We start from the raw sequence: 18,101 nt of genomic DNA, 5'->3' as shown, positions 1-18,101 counted from the left end.
TTACCGAGAAGAGGCCCCGGTGACCCACAACATAAGTGGAGAGATTATATCTCTCGACTGTGTGGCCTGGTAACCCCTCAGCGTTGCCCTGGATAAGCTGGAGGACGTGGCTGGAGAGAAAGAGGTCTGAGGTCTTGTTTGCTGTGGAGGGTTTGTGACATAAATGTTAAAAATAATAAAGGAAATATGTAAAAGTAGGATGTACCCTCACTCTTTTTGAACTCCACATTTTGAGGCCATAAAGGTACAGTAAGCAATTTTAGGGGGTTGCTTAAAACAAAACAAGAATGTTGTGCTTATAAATAAGTACATTGATTAGTGTGTATTTGTGTCTTCCAACAAAATTACTGTGTTCTCAGGAACTATTAAAGCGTAAATCTATTAAAGATCCATAAGAGCAAGCACCAGTTTGTGAATCTGTCATGTTGCCCGGCATCCTGAATACAGGGAGTGCAGAATTATTAGGCAAATGAGTATTTTGTCCACATCATCCTCTTCATGCATGTTGTCTTACTCCAAGCTGTATAGGCTCGAAAGCCTACTACCAATTAAGCATATTAGGTGATGTGCATCTCTGTAATGAGAAGGGGTGTGGTCTAATGACATCAACACCCTATATCAGGTGTGCATAATTATTAGGCAACGTCCTTTCCTTTGGCAAAATGGGTCAAAAGAAGGACTTGACAGGCTCAGAAAAGTCAAAAATAGTGAGATATCTTGCAGAGGGATGCAGCAGTCTCAAAATTGCAAAGCTTCTGAAGCGTGATCATCGAACAATCAAGCGTTTCATTCAAAATAGTCAACAGGGTCGCAAGAAGCGTGTGGAAAAACCAAGGCGCAAAATAACTGCCCATGAACTGAGAAAAGTCAAGCGTGCAGCTGCCAAGATGCCACTTGCCACCAGTTTGGCCATATTTCAGAGCTGCAACATCACTGGAGTGCCCAAAAGCACAAGGTGTGCAATACTCAGAGACATGGCCAAGGTAAGAAAGGCTGAAAGACGACCACCACTGAACAAGACACACAAGCTGAAACGTCAAGACTGGGCCAAGAAATATCTCAAGACTGGTTTTTCTAAGGTTTTATGGACTGATGAAATGAGAGTGAGTCTTGATGGGCCAGATGGATGGGCCCGTGGCTGGATTGGTAAAGGGCAGAGAGCTCCAGTCCGACTCAGACGCCAGCAAGGTGGAGGTGGAGTACTGGTTTGGGCTGGTATCATCAAAGATGAGCTTGTGGGGCCTTTTCGGGTTGAGGATGGAGTCAAGCTCAACTCCCAGTCCTACTGCCAGTTTCTGGAAGACACCTTCTTCAAGCAGTGGTACAGGAAGAAGTCTGCATCCTTCAAGAGAAACATGATTTTCATGCAGGACAATGCTCCATCACACGCGTCCAAGTACTCCACAGCGTGGCTGGCAAGAAAGGGTATAAAAGAAGAAAAACTAATGACATGGCCTCCTTGTTCACCTGATCTGAACCCCATTGAGAACCTGTGGTCCATCATCAAATGTCAGATTTACAAGGAGGGAAAACAGTACACCTCTCTGAACAGTGTCTGGGAGGCTGTGGTTGCTGCTGCACACAATGTTGATGGTGAACAGATCAAAACACTGACAGAATCCATGGATGGCAGGCTTTTGAGTGTCCTTGCAAAGAAAGGTGGCTATATTGGTCGCTGATTTGTTTTTGTTTTGTTTTTGAATGTCAGAAATGTATATTTGTGAATGTGGAGATGTTATATTGGTTTCACTGGTAAAAATAAATAATTGAAATGGGTATATATTTGTTTTTTGTTAAGTTGCCTAATAATTATGCACAGTAATAGTCACCTGCACACACAGATATCCCCCTAAAATAGCTCAAACTAAAAACAAACTAAAAACTACTTCCAAAAACATTCAGCTTTGATATTAATGAGTTTTTTGGGTTCATTGAGAACATGGTTGTTGTTCAATAATAAAATTATTCCTCAAAACTACAACTTGCCTAATAATTCTGCACTCCCTGTACAGTAGTTGAGATGAATTATGTATTTGAACTGATCAGATTCAGTTGACTGAAATCTGCAATTTACTGACATCTAGTGGTGAGATTTTACACACTGTACCTTTAATGTTAGTATTTTGGCAGTCACCATTGCCTCAGTGTTGGGACAGAAGTTATATTTAGACCAGAATATGGACTGCTAATGTTTTTGCTATTGCCGCTCCTAGACTCTGGAATAACCTCCCGGATGATGTCCATACCTCTGAATCTATTCAAGCATTTAAATCGCGCTTAAAAACCCACCTGTTTAATTTAGCCTTTGAAGCACATTAGTTTGACTGTCACCTGGCTTGCACTACACTATGTTATTGTCATTATAATTGTAATTGTACTATTTGTCCCTTGTTTCTGCCTACATTGCGGTTATATTGTGAAGCAATTTGATGTACATTGGGCTTTTAAAATGTGCTATAGAAATAAATTTGATTTGATGATTTGATTTGATTCCATTAAGGATTGTTTAGTGAGCTGCATCCCAAAGACATAGATACAAGCTGATTAGTACTAAGTATCAGACTAATACTACTAACACTGCACTCACAAATTGAAGCACAAACTAGCAATTATTTTGTTCACATTTTTTGATAATTGCATTAAAGTTTTCTTTATTTGTCTAGCTAATGCTGCTACTTCCTATGATTTAAGGAGCACTGACTTCTAGCTGTGCTCCAGTGCCAGGTAACATGGTCCCTTGTGAGCACTAACGTGACCTTTTCATATCACTGCTATCAGGCACAAACACAACCAATCACATGTGATTGGAGGTTCAGCAATTAAGTTAATCTCCTTGCTTCATCTTCTTTGTCCGGTCAGTCTAAGATGTAAACTGATTGCATTATGGTTTAAATGGAACATGTACGGTGTAATATATCTCATCCACCAGTGGAAAACGCCATTCCTATGGCAGACATCAGCGCAGACAGATAGTTGTGTGAGAATGAGAGTGTGAAGCTGAATATCCCAGCTAGTGTGTCTTTGCTTCTCTGGGAATGCTCCATTGACTGGCTCAAAGATTAATTTAATTCCCACATTGAGGACCTGTGGGCATTCATCTCTCTAGCTACAATAAACACACTACAGCAACCAAAGCTATGTGTTTGTGTGGCTCGCAGAGGTTGATGGTCTGTGATATAACATTTCTCTTTGTAGACAGAGAGTTTAGCTGACTGTGCTAGTGATCTGCTGTGCAAGTGTTCAAGGGTAATTAATTTGGGCTCTTCTGGCTGGTTTCTCGGAATCAGGATGCATTTATTATTATTTTACAAATAACTATGGCAGTTCTCTGTAAATGAGTCAGTACCTTGAGACTACAATAGAAACATAATGTCCCATTTACTGCTTGTTGGTTGTAAAGTTGATTAAAATCTTTAACATACTGATATAAATATTTGAATATTTTTTCTTCACTGACTAGTAGAGCGTTGTAATATGATTTCAAGCAAAAATCAATACAGTTCTATATTTCATTTTTGTATCGTGAATTATTTTCTTCAGTGTCACTAAAACTTTTACAGAGTTACACACTATAAGAAGTTGGAAACATGTACAGTATGCCTACTAGCCACATGATTACATATGTATCTCTAGACATCTATAGTCAAGTTTTTATAGGAATCTATGCAGGTTAAGCGGCATAGATATAAATGTTGTTTCATTAGGAATTAAGGGGCTAAACAGCAGCAGTGGTGCTAATCAGTTGCACTTAATTAACTGATTATCAGCAGATGTGACCCCCAGCGCCGGTCGTTGCTGGAGGTTTGCTTATAAAGGCAAACATTTAGGCAGGTTGTTGGTCTGAACCATTCGGGTGTGTGTCAACACCATCTTCCCAGGGACGTCCCAGTAAATTCACCCTAAGCTCAGACCGTGCAATGATCAGAGAAATTGCAGAAACCCAAGAGCTCAGAGTCCACAAGCCTCAATTAGCATGTTAAATGTTAAAGTTTATAAAAATACATTTAGAAAAAGAATGAACAAGTATGGCTTGTTTGGAGGGGTCCCCGGGACCTCTTCTCTCTAGCATCCAAAGTGGATACTAAACGTTTTGCTAAAATCCACAGCACAGTTGTTATGCATTTGCTTTTTTGTTTAGTTTTGTTCTATTTTTTGAGGAGAAAAAAGAAACTTGAACCACCTTCAGCAGGTTTTTGAAAAACAAACAAACAAACAAACAAAGGCTTAAGAAGACAGCAAATGAACGTGATGTAGGAACTTTTGAGCCGATATAGAAAACTACGTGTATGTTGACTACAACTATTGTATTTTACATATGTGTCATATTTAATTTCATTTCACTGGTCTGAAATGGTCTTAAAGGTCTTTTCTATTATCATTTTTTAAGCTTGTGCAATATTTGGCCTAAATAGTTTTCTTCTATAGATCCATCATAATCACCAGAACCACACACATTTCTAAGTCATCTTGGCTTTCACTGCACGTTAAATGCAGAGGTGACATCGTATTTAATATGATGCTGTGAAAATGTGTTGAATTAAACAAAAATGCTTTGTGGCATATAAAGACACAAAATACAAGATACGTTTACCATGACCTCTGAGCTGGTACTATGTAATTTCCTCTACTTCCTGGGGGTCATGCAATTTTAGATCTTGTATGTATAATTAAACAACAGCAAATGGAACAAATCTGGTTATAATTATTTATACATTTTATCCCATTTCTGGTGTGTTTATCTTCAGGAGGTAAACAGAAAACTGTACAGTTATTTTGCTACTGCCGGGTCTTTCAAAGGTCGACAAATCCCCAAGGAAATATTCTTAGTAAGAAACTTTTCCTCCTCCTGTCAACAATAATGGATAGTGTTCTTTTTTCAGAGTAGATTTGCACCCAGAGGGGCTGTTTGGCTGATGAGGTAGAGATATTGCATTTCCTTTCACACTGTAATTGGTCAGCAATGCATGGGACAAAATTACATTTTGGCTTTGTGATTTCTCCAAAGGGCTGGTTAATATTAACAAGCAAAACAGATTCTTTGATGTCAAACTTCATATTTGCATGTTGCACAGTTCAGGTGACCTTTATTTTCTTCTGAGTTATATCGGATGTTGAAATTCATGAGACCATAAATATTACCAAAAAGAAATTAAAAAAATTAGAGACAGCGAGAGAAACAAAACCACCTCCTTGTATATCTTTTGTTCTTTTCTTCTCATTCCTGTTTCTCGATTATATGAAAGTCAGAACTTCCGAGGTCATACTTCTTACATGTTGGTGTTCAATTCTCCGCTATCATCCAGTGACCCGCTGAGCTGGGCATTAAATCACTTCTGTCAGCCAGACGGCTAATAGGAGCCAAGGTTGAAGAACTTTGGCTGTGTTTCTGCAGTAGCGATGAAGAGCAGAAAATGTGCCTTTATAATTTAAGTGTTGTTGTTTTTTATTCTTTCTTGCAGTCTCAGCAGAAGTGCATTGTGATCTTTGCCTTGGTGTGCTGCTTTGCTGTATTGGTGGCCTTGATTTTCTCTGCCGTGGACATCTGGGGTGAAGACGAGGACGGGATCACAGAGGAGAACTGTAGCAAGGATTGCAGGTGAACACTGCTGATCTGTAAACACACAGCTGTAGAACACCCAGAGTGGTTTCCAAACTTTCTGCCTCATCACAAGTTAAAAGCTAAAGCTGATTTTTTTTTTTTTTTCTTTATTAGAATTGCAAGAAAATTATTTGCAAGAGGTCTGAAAAATTGGAGAAACTAAAAAAAAATTAGGCTGAGAAACACTGCATTCTTTTATGTTGTGAATTATATCAGTAGTTTTTCATAATTATCACATTTTGACCCTTTTGACTTTTTGTCATAAGACCTTCAAGCATTTTTCCTTTCGCCTGTACTTCTCATTGTGTTTGTTCTATTGTATTACATTTCCCATTAGTCAATTATAATGGAAATCTGGTTTAAATTGATAATAAATAGATTTACAGAATTTAAAAGTTACATCAGTTTCCAATGTTTCCACTGATATCTATCTGTGCTGCATCAGCAAGGGTATAGATATCATAGTCGGGAAGTTTATTTATGTTTTAAAATTCAGTATGTGCACTGTTGACAGCATTGTAAGGTCACAGGATCTACAGTGAGCTCACAAATCAGGAATAAAGGCTTGCTGCAGCAAGTCCTACAGCCCTGAAATGACGTAGCATTTTTCACTTGTGATTCCCTCATCACAGAGTCAACAGGTTTTTAGGGTTGGGGTTCTAATTTTTTAAGGGCTTTTGATTGGATGCCTGAAACGAGCTCTGTATTTACACAAGCTTCAGAAAGATTAAAAAACAAACAAACAAACAAACATCTGCAACAAAACACAAAAGTAAATGCCGCTCTCCTGAACTTTGAAGCTTTTATGATATTTGGTAACAAGTAACTAAACAAGTCAACAGAAGTCAAGGACGTGGTCCAGGCTATTCAAAGCATCATGCCAAACACAGAAGTTTAGTGGTGGAGATCAAATTAAATCAATTAAAACATTTTATGATGATCATCAAAAAATGTAAACGTGGCATTTTTGTTTATTTCCCACTGAGCTTATTTTCTGATGTAGTCAAGGCGACTTACAAATTAGCATTTGAAATCAAATAAAAAGTAATATAAAAATAATACAATAAAATAAAAATCCCTGTGACATTCTACGCTGATATCACCAGGTGGCAGATGGAAATAACACACACAAAAAGAAACCTCAGAGCTGAATAAAATTTAACAAGCTGTAGTTTGAAAATGAGACATACAGTGATTCCTCTGTTTTTACAGGGTTTAATGTGGATAGCACCAAAATGCTGTACACTGCAGGCAAACTTTCAAACTAAAGAAGCATCAAAATCAAAAGTATCAAAATGGTCAATAGAAGTTTAACGAGACAAATGTGAAGACAACTGGAGGGAGACAAACAGCAAGCAAAACTAACACCGGACAAAATGAAACAAGAAATACAGACATTAATACTAACACTTAACAAGTAGGAGACAAGCGAATCCAAAGGAAAAATACTGAACATGGGTTCAAGAAGACTCATGAAGACAAAAAAAGACAAGACCAAAGAAGAAACAGATGGAGGATGAGTGAAGGAACTTCAGCTACTAATAACAGAAACAAAGCCATGAAGCAAAACAGGAATGAAATCATCCAAGATGGCACGGGAATTAAAAATAATAAATAAATGGAATAAATAAATAAATAAATAAATAAATAAATAATACAAATCAAAGCTCCAAACACCTGGAAATCAAAACCCAAGCAGCAGCTGAGACTCAAATAAGTAAGTGATTCAAAACTAGAGATCACTGAGATGTTTAGATGCAAGTAGACGTGCGAGATATAAGAAGAAGCAGTTAAGTACAACAAAGGAGCGAAGCATTTACTAAGAAATGAATATCTTTTGAGACTTCGGTTGACATGAGTTAAGTAGCTTCTCTTTTGCTTGTCTGGGCCTTGGCAACTGTAATAACCAACTGTCTGGAATTGTTTGCATTATAAGTGAGTTGACTGTTGCCTAAAGCACCAGAACATAACAAATGTCTATTCACTCCCCCACGGGTGTGAAATGATGACCAGGCTGTGCCTACAGTTAATTTAAACCAGACTTTAGCAAGTTTCTACAGTCTGTTCCAAGTTTTAAGATTATAGATCCCTAGACAAAAAAAGTGTAAAAGCCACTGCAGCACATCCTTGTAGTCCAGAGTAAAAATGGCTGATCAGCAGGCATCCAGCTGATACAGCAGTCCTGTTCTCCTGCTCGCCACTTCGTACTGGTTCCTCTCCATTAAACTCTTATTATTCAATTTAACATTCAGTCTTCAATTACTTCCTTCTTCTCTCTTTAAGTCTGTGTCCATTTACTCTCTCCCTCCTCTTCCTCCAATCAGCTATTAACAAGCCTTTAGAGAACTCTATCGGGCATCTATCTCTTCCACTCAAGGCTGAAAGTGTAGTCCCAACTTGTAAAGACAAATTGGACTCCCCTTCTCCTCTGAAGGGCCCCTAAAGCTAGTGGGTAGAATGAGAGATAAATATAAGGCCAGTGCAATGATTGAGGGACGGTGATCCAGGTGGAGGGAGAAAAAGAAAAAGTTATCAGGGTAGACTTGGAGCTTGAATCAGTGAGACACGAACAGATGTTGTTTGCTTGGCAGGCAAATTCCAGAAATGTGTGCTGTCAGACTTCTACGCGTGCACTGTTATTCACTTTGCATGAGCTTAGCGATGACGCTTTGACTGTGACATGCATCATTTTAAAGGACTACGAGATGTAATTAATGATTTCATAAAGCGATTTGCTCAAAGCAAGTCCCAATGCAAGGTCTGAAACATGATAAATCACTGTGAGTTTGACACATTCGTAATGGGGTTGCGGTGAGATTTGCTCATGCAAGCCCTTTACATTTCTAAAGCGAATTCATCAAAGCAAATGCATCTACGGCTCATACTTGCATGTCTTATATGGAAGGTTCACACTCTGAAAACGATCTAGTGATTAACTTAAAAAATGAAACTACTGAACAATCGAACAGAGCCAGGCAACCTCGATGCTGTGTAGCCATTACTCTCCTTTAACTAAAAACCCCCTTTGAGCTTCCAAATAACATGTCAGCAGCTTTTATTTGTGATGTTGTAATTTTGACTTGTCAGCTGTTTGTTTTGTTATGTAGATTTCCTTTTAATCTGCTTTGGCCTCCATCATGAATGATGCTAATTCTTGCATCCAAAGAACAGGGTGGGATGAGATGGGAGTTGCTGCCACTCTGTGTCCTCGCTGACGCAGATAGTTGCTTCATGTTTTCCTGGCAGTATAATCAAACACATAATTAATTTGATTTATACTACCTCTTCCGATGATAAACAGTGTAATCTACAACTGCACTGAAGCTTGAAGCCTCTTAGGTATACAACAATGTGCACGTGTGTTGCTTTGTTGTTGGAACAAAGTGGGAGCATTAATTTTCCTCTCATCTCATCGCATCCAAATGCGGGTCTGATCCATCCCTGGTGTACGTCTATAATTGCTTCACGTAAGACAGCTAATAAGGAGGTTAGTATTGATCCATCAGCTACTGTGGAAATGCAGAAAGTACGCTTGAAGAACCACGCTTGCCTCATCCCTAAAATCAGACGCGTTTCAGATATCATTTACAGATAATCTGAATATGATGTATGGATCTAACAACATGGCATCGCCCATTGGTTTGAGGAGAGGACTAACACTTTTTTAGCTAAGGCTCTCAGGCTCGGTTAGCCATAAACTGTACTATAAATGCAATTCACAAAATCAAAATCATCTGTACTAAAGTTGTTATGAAGATAGAAACTACCCATAGAGGCCAAAAACATTTTGTACCTTACTAAAAACACAGTTTTCAAAACGTGCCATTTTAACATCAGAGTCTGTGGGGACTGACTCACTTTGAGACAGCCTCAAGCAGCCATGAGAATAAGTGTAACTTTCGGCATTTCCACACTGGCTTCATATTTCAAACCTCTCTGAAATATGAAGCCTTGAACAGACAAAGATTAAAAAGGTCACCATGAAGACAGATTAAATGGTGCATCATGGTGTGTAAAGGAGTACATCATATAGATCTCGTTTAAAGTTCATATATTGCAAACTGCTTAAAAGTTAATTAATTAAAAGTTTATTAATATAAATAAAAAATACATTTAAAATTCATTACTAAATGGAATCAGCTCAGTTTTAATTTCTTTTTAAAGTCCATGTCTAAGTTCTTAAATAAGCTGATTTAATGAATTTGAGAATTGGCATGCTCAAGCAACATCAAGTCCACAAAGTCTTGGTTTTAGCATGAAGTCTTTCAAGTCTGCTAGTTTCTATATCTCAATGCAACTGCCTCTAAAGTAGCTGCTGTCCAAACAACTAATTATTTGGGACTTTGGGAAAGTTAAATAGCGTGTACTTTCTGTGCACAGGAAAACTGTGAGTAACCATTTGAAACAATGGCAGATATACTGCCAATATACCGGTATATGGATATCCATTTTCAATTGGATCAGATTGGCTACTGTGATTGTTAATGTTAAGAAAACAGAGGAAAGCTCACTGGAAGCATCTTGGCAGCTGGGTTTCAGGTAGTAGGTTGAGTTGTCTACAAATCAAAGATTTGACTTGTCATGAAGTGCAGTTTGCAGATGTACATACAGCCTTCTTAGACCAAGACAACAGGGACACAGGAAGTAAAATGAGGCTCTAAATAGACATGGGAGGTAATCGGGGAGAGTGGAAACAACCTGTTAACAGAGCACAGAAGAAACTAATTAAGATAATAATTGAAAACTACTGACAAGGCACCAGAAATAGAGGACTAACAAAATAAAACAGGAAATAAAAGCAAGACACCCTAACAAGATGCTAGAGAGAATAAAACTCCCCAAAATAACATTAAAACCGACAGATCGTGACATGATGGTAAACGTAGCTATCAAGTCAGCACAGAAAGGAACACTCAGGGTTTGTGGGTCACTGACTTACTAGTTTGAGGTAAAAATAAGAGGGGAGCAATTTATTGTTACCTGCTGACAATTCCTGACATGACCCAAACCATTAAAACACTTCAGATTTCCCTCTGGGCAAAGCTGGAAGAGGATGCAGTGAACCACGCAAAAGAGATGTAGAGCAGCAAGACAGAAAACTGATAAAAATATAAGCTATTTTGTTTTCATTTCTTGTGCCACACATACTATACTATTTACCAAAGACATTAGCATCCATTTGAATTAAAATGTACACCAGAATAAAGAGTTTCAAGTATCATGTCCACTTTATCATTGCAAAGTCTTATCAGTTAAACACTAGCAAGCAAGCAACTTGTATTTAATTGGTGTTGCTATTTAGTATATAACAATATAAGAGGCAGTTTGTGTTGTGTGGCTTAAATGAGTGAAAACTGAATGATAACCTTTTTCAGCTCAAACCAGATTACGTTTAAACTTTCAGTGCTGCTCCTGCCTCCAGGGCACAAAATGCAGCGCTCAGCACAAATGGATTATCAGACATCAAAAACCTTAAATAGACCCTCGTCCCCAAAAATGAAAGGCTGAGCTAATTAAAAAATTACCTGAACCAATCAGCAACCAGTATCTGAAACACACAGGTATAAAATAAAGCTAGGTAGTAATTAGGCCAAACTGGTAATCAGTCCAGATCATTTTAGGTATGAAAAAGCATTTACTTTGTTTGTCTTTTTATTTTTTATTTTTTGCACATTTATCACACTTATGTTTCAGGTCATCAAACAAATGTTAATACTAGACAAATATACCACAAATAAATTCAAAATGCAGTTTTAAAATTATTATTTAATATTTAAAGTCTATCCAAACTTTTCTAGCCCTGTGTAAAAAATAAAAGTAATTGAACGTAATAACTGGTTGTGCCACCAAGTTTTTGTAATAACTGGGAATGAGTCTTTCAACATCTCTGCCAAGAACATTTAGCTCACTCCTCTTTGCAGCATTGTTTTAATTCATCCACACTGCAGGGTTTTTGAATATGAATAGTCTGTTTAAGGTCACACCAAAGCAAGTCAATACGATTTCATCCCAGACTTTGACTAGACCATTCCAAAACCTTCATTTTGTTTTGTTTTTTAGCCATTTGGGGATGGGTTTACTGGTATGTTTTGGATCATTGTCTTGCTGCATAAACCAAGTGAGCTTGAGCTTCAGGGCACAAACTAATGGCCCAAAAATGTCCTTCAGGATTTTCTGGTAGAGAACAAAATTCATCCATCAGTCAAACAAATCATTCAGGTCCTGAAGCAGCAAAGCGTCCCCAGGTCTGGCTGTAATCCGGCCTGTGTGTGGTTAATGAAATTGAACTCTGTTTTCCAAAAAATTGGATTAATCACAGTTAATTCATGATTTAACAGGGGGACAATTACTTGGGGTAGAAGCAGGTTTGGATAACTTTTTCCTTTAATAAAGTAATTCATCATTTAAAAAGGGTGTTTTGTATTTACTTGGCTTATCTTGTATAATATTAGAAAAACATTAACATGTAAACTTGTTAGTGTGACAAAAAAAAACAACTAAGAAATCAGGAAGGGAGCACTGTAAATTTAAATAAACATCCTAGCTGTGTTTACTGTGACAGGAGCGCTTTGGTTGTACCTGGTGAAAATAAAATGAACATCATGCAGGGAGCAGAGCAGCAGCAGCAGCTTCTGTGATACCCATATTAATGTCCTCGCTGCTGTGCACCCACTGCTCAGGGCAGCTCGTGAGAGGGTGGATAATTTATATCAGATGTCAGGAATGACTCGGGCACACTGAGGTATATCAACATGCTCTTGCTATAGGTGTGGATCAGCGGGCGCCTGCTGATAAAAGCATTTGCATGTAACAGATTTTATTACATACATTATGCCGACGTACGATGTATCCACTTTTTACTGTGCTGTATCTTTAACATGTGAAGATGCCAGTCTCAGCTCTGGCAGCCCTGTAACAGTGTGAAATGTATTCTTATGTTCAGCCCTTGTGGAGGAAAACATCGGGAAGGAGAGCATAATTTTAAGAGAATACGTTTTAGTGATCTAACTGCTCTCGCTTACAGCACTGAAACTGGAAATCCATTATCATTCAGAGTGTGAGATTTTACATTCAGACACCCTCGTTCTTCTTTCTGTGTCACTGCCTCGTGTATGCACTCACACACTGTGAAGTTTACACCACTTAGGTATTGGCTGCTTGAGCTGAATCACACTCACAAGTGCACAGATGGGTAACAAAGGAGGGAACCAGCCGTGGACAACACAGACTGCATAAATCAATGAATCCTCTGCCGGAAGACACAACCGCTGCCTCTCTGCTTCCCTCACTTTTAATACCAAATCCTGTCTCGTTGTTTAAACTGGTCAGAGTGATTATTCATCATATCTCACAGCCACTAAAGTGGACTGAGAGGATTCCTTTCAGAATGAGATTACCCCTGTTCTTCCTCAATCTGTTTTCCTATCCATCTTTGTTTTCCTCATTGTGAGGTGTTTACTGCAGCTGTCCTAGTTTTTGCTGTCAATTTAGGACAAAGAGGGATACTCTACGTACACTGCGAGGTGCAACGCTGTATAATTTAATCACAGTTCCCTATATTCCTTTTCCAGTTCACTCACTCTCAGTGTCGAGTCCTCGAGCTCCGTGCATGGCAGAGCACAGAATACACATCGAATTAAATCCCTCAAAAGAAACTCAGCAAGTGCCACTGGTGTTGCTCTGCTTTATTAAACATTAACAGTTTTTCTCCATGTGGTGATATCAGCATGTCGAGGGAACGAATCCTACTGTTTGACCACTGTCAACTTTCCAAAACCCTGACTTTGTTTTATTTTAGCCAGGAATACATTTTCAAGCTGTGAACTGCAAACTGGCCTCTCGGTGTGATGCCACTACATTATCACCTGCAGCTCATACTCCCACCAGCATGCCCTTGAGTCCAGCTCCCGAGCTGTCACTTTTTTGCTGACCCTGTGTTCTGACTACTCTACATGCAGGCAGACATTTGAAAAACAAAAAGGTTAAATTAGGCTTTAACAGAACAAATGATCGCGAATGGACAGGGAAACAATAATTAACTTTATCTGCTACAGTCCAAAATGAAACTAGATGAATGTAAATATGGAAAAGAGCAATAGTGATCTTTTATTTAATATTGCTGTTAGTGATTCTTTACATTCTACAGTTTTAAAAATATGTAGCCTATAAACAAACTAATTTTAAAAATATATATATATTTCCACAGTTAAAATGTATCCATTTGGCATGAATTAGATTAATTTACACAAATACAGGTAAGAGTGAAAGTGGCGACTTAGCTTCAGGTACTCAAAGTAGGTCTATGTATACTAATCAGTTTGTTTTTCTGCACTTTGCATTGTTGGTTAGTAGAAATAATTTGAAAAGGTGAATAGCTTTTCATTTTGTAATTCTGTAATAATAAATGCAATACAAACAATGCTACAAAAACTTTGCATGTCAATAATAAAGTGTTACTCTAATGAAATGCAAAGTATTAGATACTCAGAGATTACTGCAGAGTCGTGTATTATATTACAGCATTACATCATTACAATATATTATTTACATCCTCTTAGTAATATTGATAAGCTGGTTTATACTTAATATTCGGCTTATACAGATGTTTTTTGTGTAATAATCACTCAAAAACAGCAACCTTTATTATCACACATTCTTTTTGAGTCACAAGTCACTGTATTCTATTTTAAACCATTCTGCTCCGCTCTAATAACCCTGTTCCACCAGTGCCAGCGCTCAATCTACAGCCGATTTCATGCATTTCCACTCAAAAAAGACTGGTAGCTGTGATGAAAAGCTTGTAACATCAAGGCGACACCAAACTGCCAGACCCAACCACTCACAGTTGCTCTGGGAAAGACTACCATAAGAAATTTACCAATGATTGGCACATGCACCACATAGTAACAGTACATAACAACTGGTATTAAAAACTAGCAAAAATGTGGGTTGTTTGTCAAAAGGCAGAAAAGCAAAACTGGCTTTGCAGCATTAGTGGATAGAAGGTGCAACAATTAGCCTAAAATAAAACAGTCAAACAAAAAAAGGAAGAAATTTCTTATCTTGCCCAAAATAAAATGAATCAATAAATGTGTCATTAATGTTAATCTTTTCCTTCCATCAACCTTTTCATGAGAGAATAGAGATAAAGCTCTGCACTCGTTTTAAATGTTTACAGTTTTGTTGTTGTTGTTCTTTTTACCAGCAAATGTGCTACTTTTAAATTCCACTACACCACTTTTCAGGATACACTGTATGTCATATGAGCTTTTATCATGTTATTTTACTCAAAGGAGCAAAGAAAAGCGTCTGGACTTCTTTAAGTTACTTGAAGACGTTTCACCTCTCATCCGAGAAGCTTCTTCAGTTCTAAGGTCAAATGGTGGAGAGTCCCAGATATAAACCTGAGCCAAGGTGTGAAACTGGGTGTGGGTCCCAATCAGCCAGAGTTTCGGGTGAGTTCATTGTGAAACCTGGCCCCACCTTATCATGCGAATTCCTGAGGTCAGATGGCCCAGGATGTGAGTGGGCGTTAAGGCGTCTGGGAAGGGAACTCAAAACTGGATTATAGATGGCAGAGAGTTGGTGTTGTAAACCACCGCCTCTGTTCAAAGATGGTCGCTCACAGTGGACATAGATGGCTTCTTTCACTCCTCTTTCAAACCATCTGTCCTCTCTGTCCAAAATGTGAACATTGGCATCCTCGAAAGAGTGTCCTTTGACCTTTAGATGCAGATGGACTGCTGAGTCTTGTCCTGTGGAGGTGGTTCTTCTGTGTTGTGCCATGCGCTTGTAAAGTGGCTGTTTGGTCTCTCCAATGTAGAGGTCTGGGCATTCCTCGCTGCACTGTACAGCATACACCACATTGTTAAGTCGTGTTTTGGCGTTTTGTCTTTCGGGTGAACCAGTTTTTGTCTGAGCGTGTTGCTGGGTCTGAAATGCACCGGGATGTCGTGCTTGGAGAAAACTCTCCTGAGTTTTTCTGATACACCGGCTACATAGGGGATGACAATGTTGTTGCGTCTGTCCTTCTTATCCTCCCTCGCTGGTGTCTGATCAGACACAGTTGAAGATCAGACACACCCAGTTTCACACCTTGGCTCAGGCGATTAGAGGATCATCAGGGGGTCCTTTTACCCCTCTGTGGGGGGATACTCCCACTAGGTTTATATCTGGGACTCTCCACCATTTGACCTTTGAACTGAAGAAGCTTCTCGGATGAGAGGTGAAACGTCTTCAAGTAACTTAAAGAAGTCCAGACGCTTTTCTTTGCAAGCTCCTTTGACTACGATGACCTGGGATGACTGAGAACCTTCACAGACATCATGTTATTTTACACTTTTCTGTTTCCACTGTGAATGGAGGCACTCATAAAAATAACAAGATTGGCATTGGTGCCTTAGAGAGTAGAGGAATTGTTTCTCAGCTGCAGTGTCAGCAGTTTGAGCCCTGGTCCTGGCCTCTGTGGTTATTGACTTCCTGTAATTTCCGGCATTTAATCACCCCCCTGGATAAACCACCAAAGTAATCAACAGTATATTTACCTTACAAATTCTTACTTTAATCCATTTTCTCACTTAAGTGCATAAAGGTCGTGTGCAGAAGTGGTTCTGCTAGCTTCCTGGACAACATTTATTTCATAGACTTAATCAACCTAGGTGCAGCCGAATTGATAGCTAAGCTGTTTACCCTCGAGGAAAATAGCCGCTCCCCCTCTTTGTATTTCCCTCTTTTGAAATCCAATTGTCATAAATCGATGTCTGCCTTTAAAGAAACGCAGAGAGAAAGTAGTGGAGCTTGGTAATGGCTTGGTTCCGAGTGGCTGCAGATCTAGGCCTGGCTTCCACAGCTAATTCAGTCTGTTTACTCCAGTGCTAATGCCTTTATTATTTTTGTCAGGATATCTGAAAATGACAACTGCTGAGTCACTGGATGATATATACAAAAGAAAAACACAATCACAGAGTACATTTTCCCCATCATTCAACTTTGTGCTAAGGGTTTACAAGAAAAGGAAATAACCTGGTGCCACTCAATCAGATCATTTAAAGGATGAATTGCCTCTGTACATGACATCATTATACATTCTGTTTGCTGTAGCTATAGTATGCAGTCTAACCCCAGACTGCTGATCTTTACATTAAATGCACCATGTGACCACACAGGGAGTAGTGTATAATAGAAACCACTGACAATACAGCAAAAAATGTCATTTTTCCCTGACTAGCTGTAATTGAATCTACATATCTGACAACTCTGCATATCAGCCTTCAATTATTCTCAACCCCTGCCAGAGGCGACCTGTACACAATTTAATGAAGCTTAATAGAATCTAAGGGGCCTGTGTAGTCTCAAAATCTTTCTCTCATTAAGCTAACGATCCAGAGAGAGGAAGAAGGCTGAAGTAAGCTAATTTGTCACAGAGAAGGAGTATAACCTTATTTCACTACCACAAGATCTCCCATTGATGTGCACCCATAATTGCTTTGTGAAAGAGCATAAGCCCCGCATTAATTTCACATCCATTTTCCCATTAACAGGGTTCTGTGACCATCCAAATGATGCTTTTGTGACTTTGTGCGTCTGTTATCAAGCAGTTCCTACATAAATATGTATGTTTTTCTTTCCATTTCACAGAGTCGTGCTCGTAGAGAACATCCCAGAAGACATTTCCTTCTTAAACAACAGCACGTCCCACCTCCCCCTCTCCATAGGGCTGTACAACCTACTGAACCAAGCTATCCGGGTCGTAGAGATAGTTTCCCCGCAGTGGCTCCTTAACTCCTCTGATAATGAATCCAGTTTCCAGCCTGCTGCCCGACAGGTAAAAATAGAGCAAATCAACAGGGATTTAATTCTGCAAGAGTAGTATTTACATTTTATGCCTGTGACGTTTTCTCTCTCTCTCTCTGTGTTAGTCTGTATAAACTGGTGAAAGACAAAGTTGGTTCCTTAAATACATTAAAGGTTCAATAAAATCAAGATCCTGATTTTAAACCTCATAAGTAAAAGGACATTTACACAGAGAAAAATGCTACTGTAAATTATATGTTATCCAAATCTGATAACATCAGATTTTATGCTTATAAGAGTTGATCAGCGAGCTTATTTTTACTACTTTACATGTACTCAGTCCGTTTTACATTTTTAAATTTAAGCAGATGACTGTGTTTATAATCTTGTGGGTTATTGAATAATTTGACTGTTTGGCCTTTTTAAACACTTGCATTGCTAAATACATTTACTGGATACATTTTCTTTAAAAAGAAAAATTCTTTCAGAAAACAAGATGATTACAAAGAAATGTTTTTTAATATTTTTCTGTGCTTTTTGTAAAACAGAATTTGATATTCAAGTATAACAACAATAATTATATTTTAGCATTAAACATATCATTTTGATTAAAGAGATTGTGCTTACTGATAGATTAACAAAATGTCCTAAGCATAACATGTAAAGGGTGTCAACCAAAAAACTTCTGTTTTGTAGGGGTGATGATAGA

The 18,101-nt window shown here is 38.4% G+C and overlaps 1 protein-coding gene across 2 annotated transcripts in view; it reads left to right on the top strand.

The window, feature by feature from the left end:
- The window catches only part of LOC101487814 (inactive phospholipase D5), a 73,202-nt gene that overhangs the window by 43,077 nt on the left and 12,024 nt on the right, over nucleotides 1-18,101 (top strand). For both annotated transcript variants that reach the window (XM_076891521.1, XM_004570081.3), the window contains 2 exons: nucleotides 5,460-5,596; nucleotides 17,237-17,423. In XM_076891521.1, coding sequence (XP_076747636.1) covers nucleotides 5,460-5,596; nucleotides 17,237-17,423 — 324 coding nt within the window. The remainder of the gene's footprint in view (nucleotides 1-5,459; nucleotides 5,597-17,236; nucleotides 17,424-18,101) is intronic.

The sequence above is a fragment of the Maylandia zebra genome, linkage group LG13 (genome assembly GCF_041146795.1).
Source record: "Maylandia zebra isolate NMK-2024a linkage group LG13, Mzebra_GT3a, whole genome shotgun sequence".
Classification (NCBI taxonomy): Eukaryota; Metazoa; Chordata; class Actinopteri; order Cichliformes; family Cichlidae; genus Maylandia; species Maylandia zebra.
This window is presented reverse-complemented; position numbering and strand designations above follow the sequence as displayed.